This window comes from Oryza glaberrima, chromosome 6, assembly GCF_000147395.1.
Source record: "Oryza glaberrima chromosome 6, OglaRS2, whole genome shotgun sequence".
Taxonomy (NCBI): domain Eukaryota; kingdom Viridiplantae; phylum Streptophyta; class Magnoliopsida; order Poales; family Poaceae; genus Oryza; species Oryza glaberrima.
This window is the reverse complement of record NC_068331.1, coordinates 25056321-25074181: the sequence shown is the minus strand read 5'-3', so window position 1 is coordinate 25074181 and position 17861 is coordinate 25056321. Positions and strand designations below refer to the sequence as shown.

General features: G+C 39.5%; 2 protein-coding genes across 2 annotated transcripts; one reads left to right on the top strand and one right to left on the bottom strand.

The window, feature by feature from the left end:
• Nucleotides 1–3310: 3310 nt before the first annotated feature.
• Nucleotides 3311–8721, top strand: LOC127777647 (uncharacterized). The gene is made up of 10 exons (XM_052304255.1): nucleotides 3311–3822; nucleotides 3899–4079; nucleotides 5018–5151; nucleotides 6312–6424; nucleotides 7136–7259; nucleotides 7454–7609; nucleotides 7683–7835; nucleotides 7942–8021; nucleotides 8139–8188; nucleotides 8264–8721. Exons 1-10 carry the CDS (start codon nucleotides 3328–3330, stop codon nucleotides 8398–8400), a joined length of 1623 nt encoding a protein of 540 aa, XP_052160215.1. The 5' UTR covers nucleotides 3311–3327; the 3' UTR covers nucleotides 8401–8721.
• Nucleotides 8722–10360: 1639 nt separating this feature from the next.
• Nucleotides 10361–14391, bottom strand: LOC127777039 (two-component response regulator ORR25). Its single transcript, XM_052303549.1, has 5 exons — nucleotides 14268–14391; nucleotides 14014–14166; nucleotides 12190–12540; nucleotides 12018–12094; nucleotides 10361–11804 (listed from the first exon to the last, which is right to left on the bottom strand). The coding sequence occupies exons 1-5, from the start codon at nucleotides 14389–14391 to the stop codon at nucleotides 10425–10427; spliced, it is 2085 nt and encodes a 694-aa protein (XP_052159509.1). The 3' UTR covers nucleotides 10361–10424.
• Between the last annotated feature and the right edge of the window lie 3470 nt (nucleotides 14392–17861).

Here is a 17861-nt window from a genome sequence, read left to right as displayed (position 1 = left end):
GAGTTTACTGTGGAACTGATTATAGGGTTTCAACTCTTTCATGGGTGACACTATATAGTGGATCTGTTATCTTATCGCTATCATATTCCTTCAGTGTTTATCGGTAAAAGTGCATCACTCATTTGATCCACTATCACTCATTTGATCAACTATTCTGCTGTACTGCTGCATTGTACAAGCCACTGCTGTGGCACAGCATTGTCTGCTTAGTGCTTTCATGCACTCACATGATCAGTTGGGGACTCTCCGACGCCTAGATTTCCAGATCTTGTGCAGGACCGCAGCGAGTGATTGAAAAATCACTGAGCTTTTTGCAAGGTCAGTTTGAGTATCTTGTTGCCTTGTGATGACTGACACTGTCTGTGCGTTCGTCAACTGGGTAGATTTTGGTGGTAACCATCACTAGTGGACATGGTGGTAACCTGCTTCTTTTGACCGTTTGCAGCAGAGTGTTCTGACACGACTGATCAAGGAGCGCCCTGTAGCACGGGAATGATGTACGGTTGCAACTAATGACGTGCGAGTTGTCACCGTCTACGCTCGTTCCTTGGGACGTGAGTAGATTTTTTACTCCCTCCGTCCCAAACCCAAAATAAAATAAGTGTAGTTTTACACTATTCACGTTTAACATTTGACCGTTTGTTTTATTTGAATTTTTTTATGATTAGTATTTTTATTGCTATTAGATGATAAAACGTGAATAGTACTCTGTGTGACTAAATATTTTCAAAATTTTCAAAATTTTTTCAAATAAGACGGACGATCAAACGTTGGGCACGGATATCCATGACTGCACTTACTTTGGGATGGAGGTAGTAAGAAACATGGTATAAATACAATTGTTCATAACGAACCGTACTTATCCTAATAAATACTCCCTCCGTCCCAAGATATAAGAACCTCCCATCCTAGGTTCTTAAATGTCCCATCCTAGGTTAGCATCTTCATAAGATTGGTCCGATATATATTGAGATTGATAAGTTACCACGCTCGCTCATTGGGATGTGGGTAAATTTTGTTCCTTTTTCTGAGAAACACAATATAAATGCAATCGCTCATAATGCACGTATACTCATCCTTATAAATAAATATGCATATTCTTACTCTTATAAACACCTTCGAAAGACTAGTTTGAAAGATTGACGATGCCACTACGGATGTCTCGCTGCTAACAGGTATATTGTTTACCTTTGAAAAAAATTAACTAATCATAAATATGAGCATACATTTATGTCAAAGTTTAGAATTTAAACTTGGATGGGTTGTTTTTCATCGTAGAAAACCTAATCAATTGAGGTACATTTGTTACGTTTACTTGGCAGTAGATTTTGTTTCTGAAGCTAACGCTAGAGCACGGGAGAGTAGGGAAAGGGCAAAACATTTAGCCGTGCAGAAGTTCATGGCAACGTAGATTGCCGCTATGATGGAGCTCTGAGCTGTCTCCTTTTTGCAGCTGAAGGTCAAATCTTGGGATCATTGACACCAGTTGTGGGCCCAAACAAAGCCCAACTAGTCCACGGCCACATGATGGGCTCATACAATACCCTCATCAGCCTGCCCCGTCGGCAGATTCCTGTCACTAAGATGCTTGATTGCACTGAGATGTCTCTATCTGATCTCTACAGGAGAATTGCAAGTTTTCGAATGCATGTAGTTTATTTAGTACATGAAAAGGGTCCAATTTAAGCAGGAATTTACATGTTCCTTTTGACCACATACGAGCCAAATGGAACATTTTTCATCAAACAAACTCGTGAGGTCATTCTGGCTCACTCCACTGATAACCTGCAAACGCTTTTCCATCAAACAAAGAAAGAAAAAAAAGCTTTTTTGAAAAGACACTGCATCTACTACGTATAAGAGGCAAGATGAGCCTTGTGCAAGCAATCAATCAGCCCAATACCATTATAATTCCTATGTTTCCACACACTACACGCATTGGATGAAATATTCCAAACGCCTTTGACGCGTGATGCTTAGCCTAGCTTTGCAGCTGATTTGGATTGGACAACATGAATGGACCCATGACTGAATATGATCAACTGGATTTGCTTAGGATAATGATATATACACAAAAGAGATCATTTTGTCATTTCAGAGAGAGAGAGAGAGAGAGAGAGAGAGAGAGATCATTTAATTACTTTATTTTCCCCACATCGGGGGATTATCCTCGAGGTAATCCACATGTGCAAGCTTCAACAGGCAAACAATCTGTCCATGTCACTCTAGAAGCCAATTTTCTCTCTTGTTGATTGTTTCAAGACTCTAGAGCGTCCGGTTGCGTTAGGAATGATGCAGTCGGTCTGCATCGGCACCTTGTGTGTGGACGATATCCGGACTTGTGTACTAGTAGAGAGCGTGTTTCTTTAATAAAGGCAAATGGGGTTCCATGCCTCGAAATAATTTTCAGCCTTTCGATCTTAAGTGCTCTTTTTAAAATGTAAGAATTTTTATAGTATGCTATATAGATTAGTTTATTTTCTGTAATTTTATCCATGTTTTACGTCTGAGTTTCCTTGCATTCCAAAAGAGGCTTAGGAGCAAATGCGTTTAAGATCAACTACCATAAACATTCTCTCATTTTCTCTGTCCATCCCAGAATATAGTTACTCCTACCTTTGAAACTATGCAAGCACGAAGATTAATAAAGTAGGTAAAGTGATGTGGCGAATGGTTGTAATTGGTTGAGATGAGAAAATGATGAAGAAATTAATTGGCGATTGTTGTGATCAGTTGAAATTAATAAGAAAAAATAGTCATATTTTGAACAAATTTAAATGCTAGAGGTAGCTGTATCTTTTGATGCAGGGACACATTGTATTGCTGATACACGTTGTAATAGCCGAGTCTCCTACGAGGCTACGATATTGTCCACAAGACCACAAACCAAATGACAATATCCTAGAGCTCAGACGTAACACACTATGATCCAAAGTCGTTGGACCCGAAGTCCGTCAATGTAAATGACAATTAATCTTTAGTATATATTCTTGTTCAAATCGGAAGGAGAAACACATAAGAATTTTCCGACTAACTTCATAAGGTGGTGGGCTAGACGATCTGGGTTCGAAATATCACCCCTTCTAATTATTTGATATTAAGTCATTTCCTAGTATTCGCCTTTTTTTAAAGGATAAAACTCACGAAAGCATCACAACGATTTGCATGCAATATATGCAAGGCCGGACACAGATTCCACAAAATACGTACTACCATACTCCGACGTCTTACCTGCCGTTTGGGGCACCGACATGTGGGCCCGACATGGCAGAGCATCTCTGCTCCTTTAATAAACCCCCACACGAGCGAGACGGACGAGCTGCAAAAATGGCGGCACCCGCCTCGCCACTCCACCCTCTCGCCGCCATAGCAGCAGCTCTCCTCCTCCTCCTCGTCGCAGCCCCCTCTGCAGCAGCTGCAGCTAGCCCCGTCTTCCCCGGAGTCCCTCCCCTGCAGCTGCAAGCTCTGCAGCAGCGGCGGCCGGCGAGCTCCGCCGGCGGCAGCACGTATGTCGTCGCCGCGGCGGCGGCGGCGGCGGCCGGAGGGAACGGCACAGCGGCGGCGGCGAAGCCGTTCACGGCGCACTACTTCCCGCAGGAGCTGGACCACTTCACCTTCACGCCCAACGCGTCGGCCGTCTTCTACCAGAAGTACCTCGTCAACGACACCTTCTGGCGGCGGAGCGCCGCCGCCGGCGAGACGCCGGCCGGGCCGATATTCGTGTACACCGGCAACGAGGGCGACATCGAGTGGTTCGCCACCAACACCGGCTTCATGTTCGACATCGCGCCCAGCTTCGGCGCCCTGCTCGTCTTCATCGAGGCAAGCAATCACACATCACTAATCACACTGAATTAACACCGTACTTACGGTTGATGAGCATGATTTGAGCAAGCAGCATCGATTCTACGGGGAGTCGAAGCCGTTCGGCAACGAGTCGAACAGCTCGCCGGAGAAGCTGGGGTACCTGACGTCGACGCAAGCGCTCGCCGACTTCGCCGTCCTCATCACCAGCCTCAAGCACAACCTCTCCGCCGTCTCCTCCCCCGTCGTCGTCTTCGGTGGCTCCTACGGTGGCAGTAAGTCACCAATAATTAAATTAGCTATTACATACTGAGATGCACTATCAGTGCAGTGGTAAGTGGCGTGTGGTTTCAACTCTAATACCTCACGTTCAATCCTCAACATGCTCATAATTTCCTTTTAAAAAATATTTGTTCTAATTTCTTTTTAGAGAAAATGTTTGATCCAAATCTCGTTGTAATTAATTAACTATTACGTCTCATAATAGATGTTCCTCAGAATATAACAATTTCTAACTATGAATCTAAATAAATGTGAGTCCCATTATTTATGATTATAAATCTAAACAAATGTGAGTTCTATTGTTTCTAAAAATGAATCTAAACAAATGTGAGTCCCATTCCTCATAATATAACAATCTCTGACAATGAATCTAAACAAATGTGAGTCCCATTATTTCTGATTATAAATCTAAACAAATGTGAGTTCCATTATTTCTAAAAATGAATTTAAAAAAATGTCAGTCCCATTATTTCCGCTACTAATTTGCTTATCCAAACGATTTATTAGTAAAAACAATAATTTATGGATAAAACATTTTTACACGTGTCCTTAGCACGATTCAAGATAAAATGTTGTAAAATAAATTCTGATGGAAAACCACGAAATTAACTTAAAATTAAGTTTTAAAATTTAAATTTAGACTTACAAGTAAGTATAAGCATAAACTGAACGACGAGGCTTTGTATTTACATGCATAGTTAAAAGTTACTATTAAGGAACTTAGCATGTGTCATGTGTTTTTTGTTTTGTTCGTTGCGGCGTGGATCTGGATCTCTTAGATTATAAACACACGGATGATTCATAAAGTTACCATAATTGTTGTACTGCGTGTCTGACATTGGCCGTCGTGGGGTTTTGTTCGTATTAGGATTAGCGAGAGTAGGATGAACTAATCCTTTTTTTTTTTTGTTGTTTTGCTTGTTGTTTGCAGTGTTGGCTTCATGGTTCAGGCTAAAGTATCCCCATGTCACCATTGGCGCCGTCGCGTCCTCTGCTCCGATCCTGCAGTTCGACTACATAACTCCATGGAGCAGCTTCTACGATGCCGTCTCGCAAGATTACAAGGTACTAGTGATGATATTTGCTCCGGTCCAAAAAAAAAAATACCTCGATGTACTGATACCTCACAGTATCAAATCATTTTCGATCGTTGGATCTAACAATGCCAATCCTGCCCAGCTAGATCCAATGATTAAAAACGATTTGGTACTGTGAGGTATCAGTATTTTTTTTAACCAAATCAAATCTTACTAATGAAAACTAGTTATGCGTTTTGTAACCAAAATTAATATTTATGTTCAAGGACAGGTTTATTTTGGGATGCATAATTTCATAGAACTGTTTAAGGAAATTGTGCATTAGATGTTGAAAGTCAACTACTGACCGACCGGTGCCAGTTTGTCTGGAAATCTGACGAAAGAAAAATATCTAGGTGTGGCCCACTGTCATTGTCACTGGACCGTTGTCACGTACAGTAAAAATCGTCATCTTTTGACCTGTCAGTCACAGCATGCAGTACATCTACTGTAACTGACAGTACGTGTTGGCTTGAAGTTGGTAAGCATGGCAGCCATGTCTCCTCCTGCAGCTGATTGCCTACACTACAAGTCCAATGATGAATGATCATTGAGCATTTGCCGGTATAGTTAGTTAGTAGTTGATGGATTTGTTATGATGGACTATTAGCCTCTGCACTGTTCATGTACATTCAGCTTAAATGCTGGATTGAAATGGCAACCTGATTCAGGTAGACAAGGCCCTGAAGACCATGCAACCTGCATGGCTGATTGTGATTATACTGTTTAATTAGCTAGATTGCGACGCTTGAGTGACCACGCCATAGGCTTATCAAGAGTACAGACATGGTTGCTGCTTTTTAAGGGCCCAAATGCCCAATGAAATGTGGAGAGGGCTGATGAGTGATCTATTAGAAAGTTTGTCGAGAAATCGTACTTTTGAAAGTGTGGTATGAATAATCCACAAATAATCCACAGATACGGACATTAAGAACAGGACCTTAAAGTCGCTTTCTTGGCGACTGGCTATAAACCTTCTCTTCGATTTGTCAAAAATGTATTTCATAGAAGCAACCACTTGACTGAGCTGTTTACTCGTTTTTTTTTACCAGATCTATTTTTTTTCCGAGTAAGATTTGGCATCTTTGTGTGACTGACCATCGATTAATCTTTTTGTAAACTGACTATAACTTGCAACTGATATTGCAGTCTGAAAGCTTCAATTGCTTCAGTGTTATCAAGGCAGCTTGGGATTTGATAGATGAGAGGGGATCCACTGATGCAGGGCTCTTACAGCTTAGCAAAACCTTCAGAGCCTGCAAGTAAGTTTATTGCTGGTTTAATACACTACCTAGGTGGTGTTCTTTTCTCCTAAAGATAAAGAAAATAAGATTAAGTGTTTTACGTAAAACGAGGTGGTATTAACATATGATTAATTGAGTTTTAATTACTACAAACTTGAAAAATAGATTAATATGATATTTTAGAGCAACTTTCATATAGAAAGTTTTCGCACGAAACGCACTGTTTAGTAGTTTGAAAAACGTGCCACGAATATCCAAAATTTTATCCACGTCTTATAGTCTTATTAGATATAAAGGAAAACAGAAAATTGAGATCATTGTAATTATTATATTCTAGATGTGTGCAGTGCAAGTGATCAACCAAACAATACCAAGAAAAGAAAAATAGCATGCAGATTCAGAAAAGGATAATATACACACACAAATTCAAGTAATTATGCTTCATTGTCGTGATGTGTAAGAAACTATATAAATTTACAGGTGGCATAAAACTTATCCATTTTTAAGAAGGCAATAAGGATTGCCTAATATATTGATAGATAAGATACCAGACAGAACAGGTTTATGTAAAAAAATGACATAGACCTTATCAGTTATATATATGACAGCCATGATCATTCTTTGATTAAAGGTCATCTTCCCAACTTCTGAATAGATGAAGAATGACATTGATTGGATTTACACTAACCTGAGTTCACAATATTGCCTTTTTCCTCCCTCAAATTTTAGGACTGTGAAATCGGTTTACTCGTTCAGAAACTGGCTATGGACAGCATTTGTGTACACAGCCATGGTGGACTATCCAACCCCGGCCAATTTCCTGATGAATCTGCCTGCCTATCCTATCAAGGAGGTTGCCATCTCTACCTATGTTCTGCAAACAATGTCCAAATCTCCTCTCTACATTTCAACCAAATGCATAACCAAGATTGTTTCAGAAACACCAAACTGAGCTGAGCAGAAACCATGCCTGTTCTTCTGTCTCACTGAACATATAATTCCCAGGGAATTTCAGTTCTCAGTAAATTTCTCATGAAATTTCTACAGATGTGCAAGATCATCGACGGCTTCCCTGCAGGAGCAGACATCGTTGACAAAGCTTTCGCAGCGGCGAGTCTGTACTACAATTACACAGGAGATCAAACATGCTTCCAGTTAGAGGATGGAGAAGACCCCCATGGCCTCAGTGGTTGGGGATGGCAGGTGATTGATACAATGCCACTGACAATACTGAGATAGATACTAGTTGTGTTTTCTGAAGCAACTTCTCTTGCAGGCCTGCACAGAAATGGTCATGCCGATGACGATATCGAACGAGAGCATGTTCCCTCCATTCACCTTCACTTATGAGGGGAAATCTGATGACTGTTTCCAGAGCTACGGTGTTCGTCCGAGACCACACTGGATCACCACTGAATATGGTGGAAATGTGAGTGTTGTTTCAGGATTGCAGTTTCAGATATGAACAGGTAGTAGCAACATTGATAGGTTTTCGAAGTGTTTCACCTGGTGTTGCATTCCACATTTTGATACAGAGAATTGACCTGGTGCTCAAGAGGTTTGGGAGCAACATCATCTTCTCCAACGGAATGCGAGACCCATGGAGCCGTGGCGGGTATGCCTGAAAGATTTCACCATTTGATCATTCATGTTATAAGTTTCAGTAATTCAGAAACTTTTCAGCTGTAGCAAACCATAATGTATTTATCCCTCCCTACTGCTTTGCAATCAGGGTGCTCAAGAACATATCATCTAGTATCATTGCCCTTGTCACGGAGAAAGGTAAACAAGATTCTGAAGATAACGTGTAAAGTCAAAATATTTTCAGACAGACTTATGCTGATACCATTTGTACAGGAGCTCATCATTTGGACTTCAGATCAGCAACTAAAGATGATCCAGATTGGGTTGTAGAACAACGAAGACAAGAAGTTAAGATCATACAGGGATGGATAGATCAGTACAATGAGGACCTTGCACAGATATCAAAATGAGAAGATGCAGTTACTGCGACAGACAATCGAAACATGAGACTGTCTACACAGTAATCAACTGTTTTTGGCTACATGGAAAAAATAAGGAAAAGGAATTTTTCTTTCTTGCAGGCTGTTAGACAGAAAATTAAATTAAGTAACATACAGTGGAAACTCAATAAGTCACTCAGAAAGGTTGTAAGCGGCTAACCCGCGAAACCCACTTATAGGCCAAAATAAGCCACAAACTCGTTTATTTTGACCTATAAGTGGGTTCGCGGCTTACCCACTTACACCCAGTCAGAATCAGAAATTGTGACACCCAAATATTCCATGGTTCCATTTATCTCCCAGTAAATAATTGGTTCTATATCTGCACAGTAAATGGTCATGCATGTAAAACAAGCGTTATCTCTATAATTCTAAGAAAGGAACAGTATTGCCAGATGTATTCCCGAAAAAAAAAAGTATTGCCAGATAAAAACTGGATAAAGCGCACCATTTCGAATAATTCATGAAAATTATTCCATTTAACCATCTAACACATCAATCAGAACACGTTCAACCTGACAAAACTTCAATGTGTTTTTTTATGATCTCAAAAACCACGACGAAGCTAAAATCTTTTGTTGAGCTGACTACTCTAGATGGAAATGGGGCTTTTTCTGAAGATGACCTGCTTCTAACTAGCCTATTACAATTGGCACAATTTTGCACACACAATGTGCAACAGCCATGGATTAAATCAGCAGCTAGCCTATGCAGATACAGAACATATCTCACATAGTCAGGACTAAGGAACAAAATCCTGGTCTCCATCTACGACAGCATCATAACCTTCCATGAAATCCTGCAGTGAGAAAATAAGTTCCATTCAGATGCACTTCTCAGCGAATTCCAAGTGTAAAGTGCAAGCCGAAACGAAATATACTTCAAAGATGCCCAATGTTTCAATATTATAAGCATGAACCAACGGTATGAATCAAGCAGTGTAGTGAATACTGGCTACAAGTATGTGAAGAAAAATCGAAACCAGAGAGAAAAGAAGAATAAAACGAGCTGCCGATCTGCAGGAAAAAGGAGAGTATCTTACATCATTAAACAGCTCAGCAACAATGTCATCCAAGGTGTCTGTCCCTTCTGGACCATTTGTTCCTGTGATGAAACCATTATTTTCATCTTTTTTTTTTTAGATAATGGATTATAAAAAACCCGGCCTCTACACCTTGTGAGGGTGTACACAGCCTAAAAGTCACACACACGAGTACATAAGACTCTCCCGTTACATGGGTAAAGCATAAATAAGTTTTAAAGATGGATAACAAGCAAGAGGAACTTAAAGCTAAGCTTCAATCCTTCTTCTAAAATTCCACCCAAAAGTAGAGAAGAGCTCCATCATACGCTTCTCTAAAAGCTTGCACTTCACGATTACTTCAATGCCTTCGTCTTCTTTAAGAAGCAAAGACCAAAGCCTTGACAACTGAGTTGCTTTGAAAATTACCTGCAAAAAAGATACGTGGTTGTAGCCATTAAAGACTAAGTCATTTCTACTGAGCCACAAAGCCCAACAAATCGCCGCTATGCCTACCCAAGTTTGTCTTTTAAGCTTAGGTTCAAAACCTCTTAACCAATTTCCAAACAAGTGTGAACTATTACGGGGTTGCTTGACTCCAAAAGTAAGATAGATCGCATTCCAAATGTATCTAGCCATTATGCAATCAAAGAAGAGATGTTGAATTGACTCATTAGAGTTACAAATACCCTTCCATCTTCTTTTAGCAAGATTATCTTTTGTTAGAATCACCCCCTTTTCAATATACCAAAGGAAAATTTTAATTTTTAAAGGAATCCTTAGCTTCCAAATTAAAGATTTCCTAGGTATTACACCATTAAGCATAAGGGCTTTATACATGGAGTTAACATAAAACAACCCTTTTTTATTGCTCTTGCAAAAGAATTGGTCTTGCTTATCATTCAAATTGACACTCACCACCTTTGAAAAAATTTCAAGCCAATCTTCCAAGTTTTTCCCTACAATTGCTCTTCTAAAAGAAACATTCAAAGGGACCCTTCCTAACACATCGGCCACTACCAAGTTTTTCCCTACCATTGTTTTCATCTAGTTGATCAAAAAGATCTTGCTGATCAACTGTGTCATCGAGCACAGGGAGAAGAATGCCATCTTCATCCCCACCATTCAGCATCTGAGCCGGCATCTCAGGGCTGTCGAGATGAAAGTCAGGAAATGTAGAACCGAAGCTTGAATCAGTTGGTGTTGAAGAACTGGTGTTCGAGTCACTACCAAGTGAGAAGTTGTCATGCATCATCTCTGCTGGGCTTGTGTCGTTTCCTATGTTGAATGACCCCATCTGATCATCGAAATCTGACAGTGATATGGTGCTCATGATTGGTGACATTTGACCATGTAGTTCATCTCCAAACATCGGTTCCTGGCCACTGGAGGCTGCAAAGCTTGAGAGCTGGTTGATATTGGCGATGTTCGCCTGCGACGGGCGGAAAGATGTCCCATCATTGTGACCAAGATCAGGAAACATCGATGGTGCTGTAGGTTGCCAGTATTTGCTACAGTTTGCAAGGTCTGGAAATTGGTAATCATTGCCAATTGTGCTGAAGTGGTTTGTAGAAGATTGATTCATCTGAACCAAAGGCTGATTATTCACTTCAGGGTACTGCACTGGAAACTGATTTGTTGGCGCCAAAAACTCACCATTTGACTGCACTGGAAACTGGTTTGCAGGCACCGAAAACCCACCATTTGACTGCACTTGATACTGATTTGCAGGCGCCGAAAACCCACAATTTGACTGCACTGGAAACTGATTTGCAGGAGCTGAAAACCCACACTTTGACTGTACTTGAAACTGATTTGCAGGCGCCGAAACCCCATTATTTGACTTGTTTGCAGACGAGTTGCCAGAATGGCAAGATGGAGAGCCATTGCTTGTCTCCCACATACTCTTACAGAACATGCCAGCATATGAGCTACCAGAATCGTCTGTATCCAACACCAAGCCATTTGATATGTTTGCAAATGAGCTCCCAGATGGGCCAGATGGGAAGCACTTTCTTGCATTTGATGAGTTCTGCAGTGGCTGAAACACAGGATTGTTGCCCGGGCTTCCACCATGGCCAACTGTCCCCATGGCCATGTTTCTCTGGCTGTTCTTGAGCTGAACTGAGTGAGTGGGCAGAAAGCCATTTGTTGCCAATGCAGATGCAGAATTCATCCTTGCAAATGGATTGCTCGAGCTTGAGGAGGCAATGGCTGGGGTTAGACGGTATCTCCCATTTTCACAGTAATTTTTCAGAGCATCCAGTTCATTCATATACTTCCATTTTTCAGGAAATTGATCAGGATCCATGCCTGTTTGAGTGCTGATCCTTTTCAGGTATAACCGATACTTCTGAAACCAAGAAAGGCAAACACATGGTTGAGATGTGTCCATACTCATTGGAAAACAATAAAAAAATCACAAAAAAATTGATTACTAGTTGTGTGCACACATTAAAAGAAGATATGAAAGGTTTATGTATGGAACACTTTCGATCAGAAAAGAGTAATCCAAATATCTTTAATTATAGAAACATAGAAATTAAACATAAGTGTAGATATAAACCTGAAGATGACTTGCAATATTCTCTCTGGTCATGTAGTCCACTTTCATCATCCGCAATATCTTCCTTGGAACAGCACCTACATTCACATAATCAAAATATTTATTGCTTAAGACAAATTGAAAAAAAGAAAAAGATTGTTTGATAACTGAGACATGATGCATGAGCTCTTACGATCAACTCCAAGCTCATGGACGGCAATGACAAAGTCCCGGTGCAGCTCAGGTGTCCAGACAACCCTTTGTCTCTTCAGAGTTGAATCCATGTTCTCTTTGTTCTCACCATAATTATCTCCATCATTTCTCATCTTCCTTGTGTACTTCCTCTTGGTCCGCGTCGCGCCAACCAGCTCACCGCCGTCGTTGTAACCGCCACTGTGGTTCCTTATGTCAAGCTTTCTCTTCCTCCACACATGTTGCCATATGTTCTGGATGTCTTTGAGGCTCACTGGTTTCACCAAGTAGTCACATGCCCCATGGGTCACGCCCTTCATCATAGTTTCAAGCTCCCCATTTGCGGATTGCACTGCACAGCGTATAGTCAGCAATCAGAATTTGTTTCAATAAACTGGGCATCATGAACTGTTGCCTGTGGATCCGGATCAGGAAAAAAAATGTGGCGTAGATGATGCTAGTTATATATGGACTCTGTTCTTTTGAATATATTTAAGGTATTACACATGTTTTTCCCATCTTTTATTGTAAGCAAATATTTCACACGTGCTAGACAATGACATGCTACAGTTATGGTCACTTTTATGTTCGACGGTTTCAAATGATATAGGTTTTACTATTTTGCACATTAAATAGAAAAAATAGGACAATACATGTAACACGATTACACGAATGCAGATTCGACAATAACACCAACAAAAGAACAACTATAACAAACCATAAAACGACAAGGGAATATTCCATTCACTGAAATTCTGTTATATGTTCAGATTAATCTAAAGATCAAGCACATAATAGACATGTCACCATTTTTGTCTAACCTACCATCTATCATCCCAAGTATTAATTAAGTCAATAAATTTATAGGATCTCACGTGCTATCTAAGTACAACAAACTATTCAATTTATCTACTTGAAAGTAGTAACACCAACAAAAGAATAACTACTACAGACCCTAAAACAACAGTAGAATATTCCATCCACCGAAATTCCATTACATGTTCGGATTATTATTGATGAATCTAAAACCCAAGCACATAATATACACGTGGCCATTTTTCTCTAACCTACCATCTATCAGCCCAAGTATGGGTGAAGTTAATAAGTTTATAATCTCACGTGCTATCCAATGTACAACGAACCATTCAATATATCTACTTGTTAGCACAGCGAACCATTCAATATATCTACTTGCAAATAGTAACGCCTACAAAAGAACAAGTACAATGGACCATAAAACGACAACATAATATTCCATCCACCGAAATTCCGTTATACATATGTTTGGATTATTGTTGATGAATCTAAAGACCAAGCACATAATAGATAAATGGCCATTTTTCTCTAACCTACTATCTACCAACCCAAGTATGAATGAAGTCAATAATTTTACAGAATATCAAGTACTATTCAATGTACGACAAACCATTCGATTTATCTACTTATCTACTTGGAAGTAGTAACGCCAACAAAACAACAACTATAACGGATCATAAAACAACGACATAATATCCCCACTGAAATTCCGTTACATGTTCAGATTATTATTGATGAATGTGAAGACCAAGCACATAATAGACATGTGACCACTTTTCTCCAACCTAGTACCATCTATCAGCCCAAGTATGAGTGTGAAGTCAATAAATATATAGGATCTCACGTGGTATCCAATGTATAACAAACAACCATTCAACAGATCTACTTGAAAGCAACACTTCCTACTTCTTTAGACATCTACTTCCAAGAGAAAAGGGACAAATACCAAGAAAGGGAAGCCATGACATGCATGAAAAATGGAAAGTTGGTGTGAAGGAAGGGGTTTTACTGATGACGGGGAGATCCATCTCAAGGCCGATGAGCTCGAGAAGCTTGAAGCCGTCCATGTCCAGCATGTGCACGTCGCTAATCACCAGGTCGAAATCCCCCGGCCTCTCCCGGAGCATCTGTAGCGCTGTCGCCGCATCCCTCGTCATCGTCGCTACATCCCGGCCACCGCAGAAATCAAGCAAACAACAAGAAAAAAATCTATACAAAAAAAAGATCTAACTAAACAACTCGGCTAACAAGCCAAGAACTCACGTTGGTACTTGCACCGGCGAAGCAACGCCTCCAGGAGCATGAGGCAAACGGGGCTATCGTCGACGGCAAGCACGCGCAAACCCTCTGGGAATTTTCTGGCGGCCGTCGCCTGCGTCGCCGCCATGTTCGTCCCTTGGATCCCCTTGGTAAAAAAAAAAAAAAAAAAACAAACACGATCAGCAACAAGAAAACCCCAATCTGGACGAACGACTGACCACCAAAATCTCCCTCCCCCTCCGCACCCCCAGCAAGAACCCACCAAAACCAATACAAGAACACCAAGAAACCCTCCTAGAACCCCCACCTTTCAGATCTTTTCCGATGGGTTCCCTCGAATGCTGGCTCAAAACAGCACAAGAAGCTGCAACTCGAGGTCAGAGAGGGATGGGTGCAATAGCGAGGGGGAGGGCGTCACTTATATCGACGAGGAGAGGAGAGGATCAGGACAGTAGATGGGGGTGGAATTCACGCGCTCCCTCGCAGAGAAATTTGGAAGGTATTTTGGCCTGTGTGCGTGCAAATCCCTAGCTTTAAATTCCTGACTATTGTTGCATGCATGTTTCTTCTTCCGCTGCCACTAACACTTCACTGGTTGATGTTCTATTGGACTGTTCTTCCCACTTTTGCGAGAGCCTTGATGCGAGGAGTAAATGTGTGTGCACCGAATATTGGTAAATGTTTAAATGCCCTTTTTCTATGGGCTACAGTTGGAAACCACATCTGGTTTTGCTGGTTTTCATAAATGATGAAGCTAGGTGTATAATATAAAAATCATTTATTGTATTTGTTGAATTATATATGTTGTTCGTAGCACGATGGTAAGATCCCAACGAGTGAGGCCGCTGACGAGGGCTCAATCACTACTGGCTCACGCAAAAAAAAAAAAGGTCCATCGCTATGTGTTTTCCGTGGTCGTGGCATGTAGCTAAGGTGATAGGGTGCATCTAACCGGCTTTTAGGGATTTTTTTTATCTTAAAGCAATGTATTTAGAACGTCTCTTCCCTTGGGTTTAATTTTTTTATATACATTTTACTAGTGTGGTTTCATGTTTCTCTTTGGCGAATTTTGGGTTTAAGCAAAATTACTTTCTGTCGGTCCCAATAACATGTCACTTTCTTTGACTTTCAATAGTTTGTTGTTATTTAGATATGATTGCCAAATAATGGTAAATAGTTAAATGCTCTTACTCCATGTGTGCTATAGTTGAAAACCATCTCTAGTGTGGCTGGCTTTCAATTAATTCATTGGTGACAATGATGGTACTAGTGTATATTATTTGAAACTTTTGTTGTATTTGTTACGCTATAAATACAGCAAAATGATGATACTAGCACTATGATACTAACAAAATGATTATTTAAAGCTTCCGTTGTATTTGTTGGATAATAAATGTTACTCACACTAGCACGGTGGCAAGGTCTATGATAAGTAATTCTGCTTGAATCAGAGATTTGCTAAATACAAGTAGAAGCATGTTGTTATAATTTAATGTTCTCGTGTTTGCATTGCTGTAGAATAAAGAGTAAATATGGTCAATACATTTTTCAATAGCATGCCATTATTATTTGATTATTTTGAATGTTCTATTTAGTGAATCTATGATTCGAGAGGAATCAATTTCCATAGAAGTAGGAGCATGTGGTTGATATTTAATGATTTTTCGATGAGCTTATTGTATAATAAACAATGCTAATGTAGTTTTAGATTTATCTATTAGATTATGAGTGTTACATAAGTTTTTGTTCATTTATTTAGCAAATACAGGTTCCAAGTTGAATGACTTTAGCTAGTATTTAGAGGTTTTGTGATATAGAGATTAAGGGCATGTTTGGTTATAACCTAACCTTGTCATAACTCATTTTTTTACAAGTGTGACTTGCCACACAAACTCACGAAGTGTGACCATTGTTTTATTAGCCATAAGGGTGAGAATGTTTTGCTATGAATTTTGTGTGTATGACATTTGAAGTAACAAAATGTGGCTTGCCATAATTACAATAATAAATCAAACACTAACCCAATAAATTGTAACACACCTAAGGCTTACGGAATGTGTGGCATACAACCAAAGAAGCCCTCAAAGAATGATATTCTTCTACTATAAAAAAATATAGATATCACTGTGGCATGGCATGAAGCCGTGAATACGTCAATAAATAAACGATTTTCGTGCTAAACTGAACACGAGATGTTTATTTGTATTCCAATAAAAGCACGTAGATTTCAATTGGTGAGCACACAGTTTCACATAGAAGAGTTCAAATAAATGACTCGTTTTTTTACTTCTCAAGTCTTGCATATATTATTTAATGCAATTAAATCAAATGTTATTTAGTCACCGGTATAATAGGGATTGTCCTTTTGTGGTTTATTTCAGCTGGCCTTGCATGGTCAATCACCCGTGTTTGTACTTTTTAATACTAATTGCTTTCAATATCAACAGGAATTTTCTTTGTCAAAAGGGGAAAAAAAAACTTGCAAAATGTTGTAAAGAACTAGACCGTGCAAAATTTTTGAACATGTTGGCATGAAAAATTGTTTATGCTTACTTGATCTAACTTGGGACCTTGATATTCATAAAGAAATACAAATAAGAGACACAAAATTGCAAGTTGATGAAATGAGACAGAAGCAGGTTTGCAAGACCTAGGAGATCTTATTTTGCATTCTGGTTCGCTTTGAGCTAGGGCAGTGTGCCTATCACGTTGTTGTGGTCGCTCTGGTTATCTTGGACCTGCGATAAAGATAGCAATGTGCATTCTCTTAGAGGACATGTAAATTGTGTTTTGAAGCACACAATGACATGTATTAGACTTCCAATGAAGTTACCCCTTGATTCACAGTATGACACTTTGAGGACTAAAGTACTTAAATGGACTATACATAACCAGTAAGTTATTGGTATTTTCTTACAAGAAAATAATAATAACAATGTTTCTTTTCAGGTCCTTAATTCTGAAAAAAAAAAATGGTGATACATGTAGAACTAATGTTGGGAAGTATAAGAAAGCTGCCTATCTCAAATTTAGTGTAAGGTGAGATTTAAGTATATAAGATGTAGTAAGAATCAGGAAGAGCAAACCTCAAGGGGGAAACCCCAAACCTCTATAAAGTATAATGGATACTAAAAAAGTGCACAAAACAGTGGATTTACATTTCAACAAAACACCCATTGCACTCATTTACAGAAAAAGTGCACAAAAACAGTGGATTTATTGATGAAATGTAATTTAATGTTTTCATGTTGGTGTTGCTCTATAATATATATCCCAAGATTTAGGGCATTCGTAATGCAAAACCCCCCATTATTGTGATTTGTTTTAAGGAATCACGTGTTTTGGGGTAAAAATATTTCAAAAAACCACGGTTTTATGTAAAATACTCGTGTTTTGTAGTTATACATGGTATTATTTATGCATGTATTCACATATTAATATGCCATAAATACAATGCCCATCTATCTATTTTTCCTCCTTTCTCACTCACACTATATGAAAGCAAATAACATAATCCCCATTAATAACGCCATGTCAACCACTTATATACATACACAAACGGTCATACTATTGACAACCAACTATTGTTAAAATTAT

Coding starts and splice junctions, on each gene's coding strand:
- LOC127777647 (XM_052304255.1), top strand. CDS start 3,328: ATGGCGGCACCCGCCTCGCCACTCCACCCTCTCGCCGCCATAGCAGCA. Junction 4,080..5,017: donor CGGTGGCTCCTACGGTGGCA/GTAAGTCACCAA, acceptor TGTTGTTTGCAG/TGTTGGCTTCATGGTTCAGG. Junction 8,022..8,138: donor GACCCATGGAGCCGTGGCGG/GTATGCCTGAAA, acceptor CTTTGCAATCAG/GGTGCTCAAGAACATATCAT.
- LOC127777039 (XM_052303549.1), bottom strand. CDS start 14,391: ATGGCGGCGACGCAGGCGACGGCCGCCAGAAAATTCCCAGAGGGTTTG. Junction 12,541..14,013: donor GATGGATCTCCCCGTCATCA/GTAAAACCCCTT, acceptor TACGCTGTGCAG/TGCAATCCGCAAATGGGGAG. Junction 11,805..12,017: donor ATATTGCAAGTCATCTTCAG/GTTTATATCTAC, acceptor TCTTGGTTTCAG/AAGTATCGGTTATACCTGAA.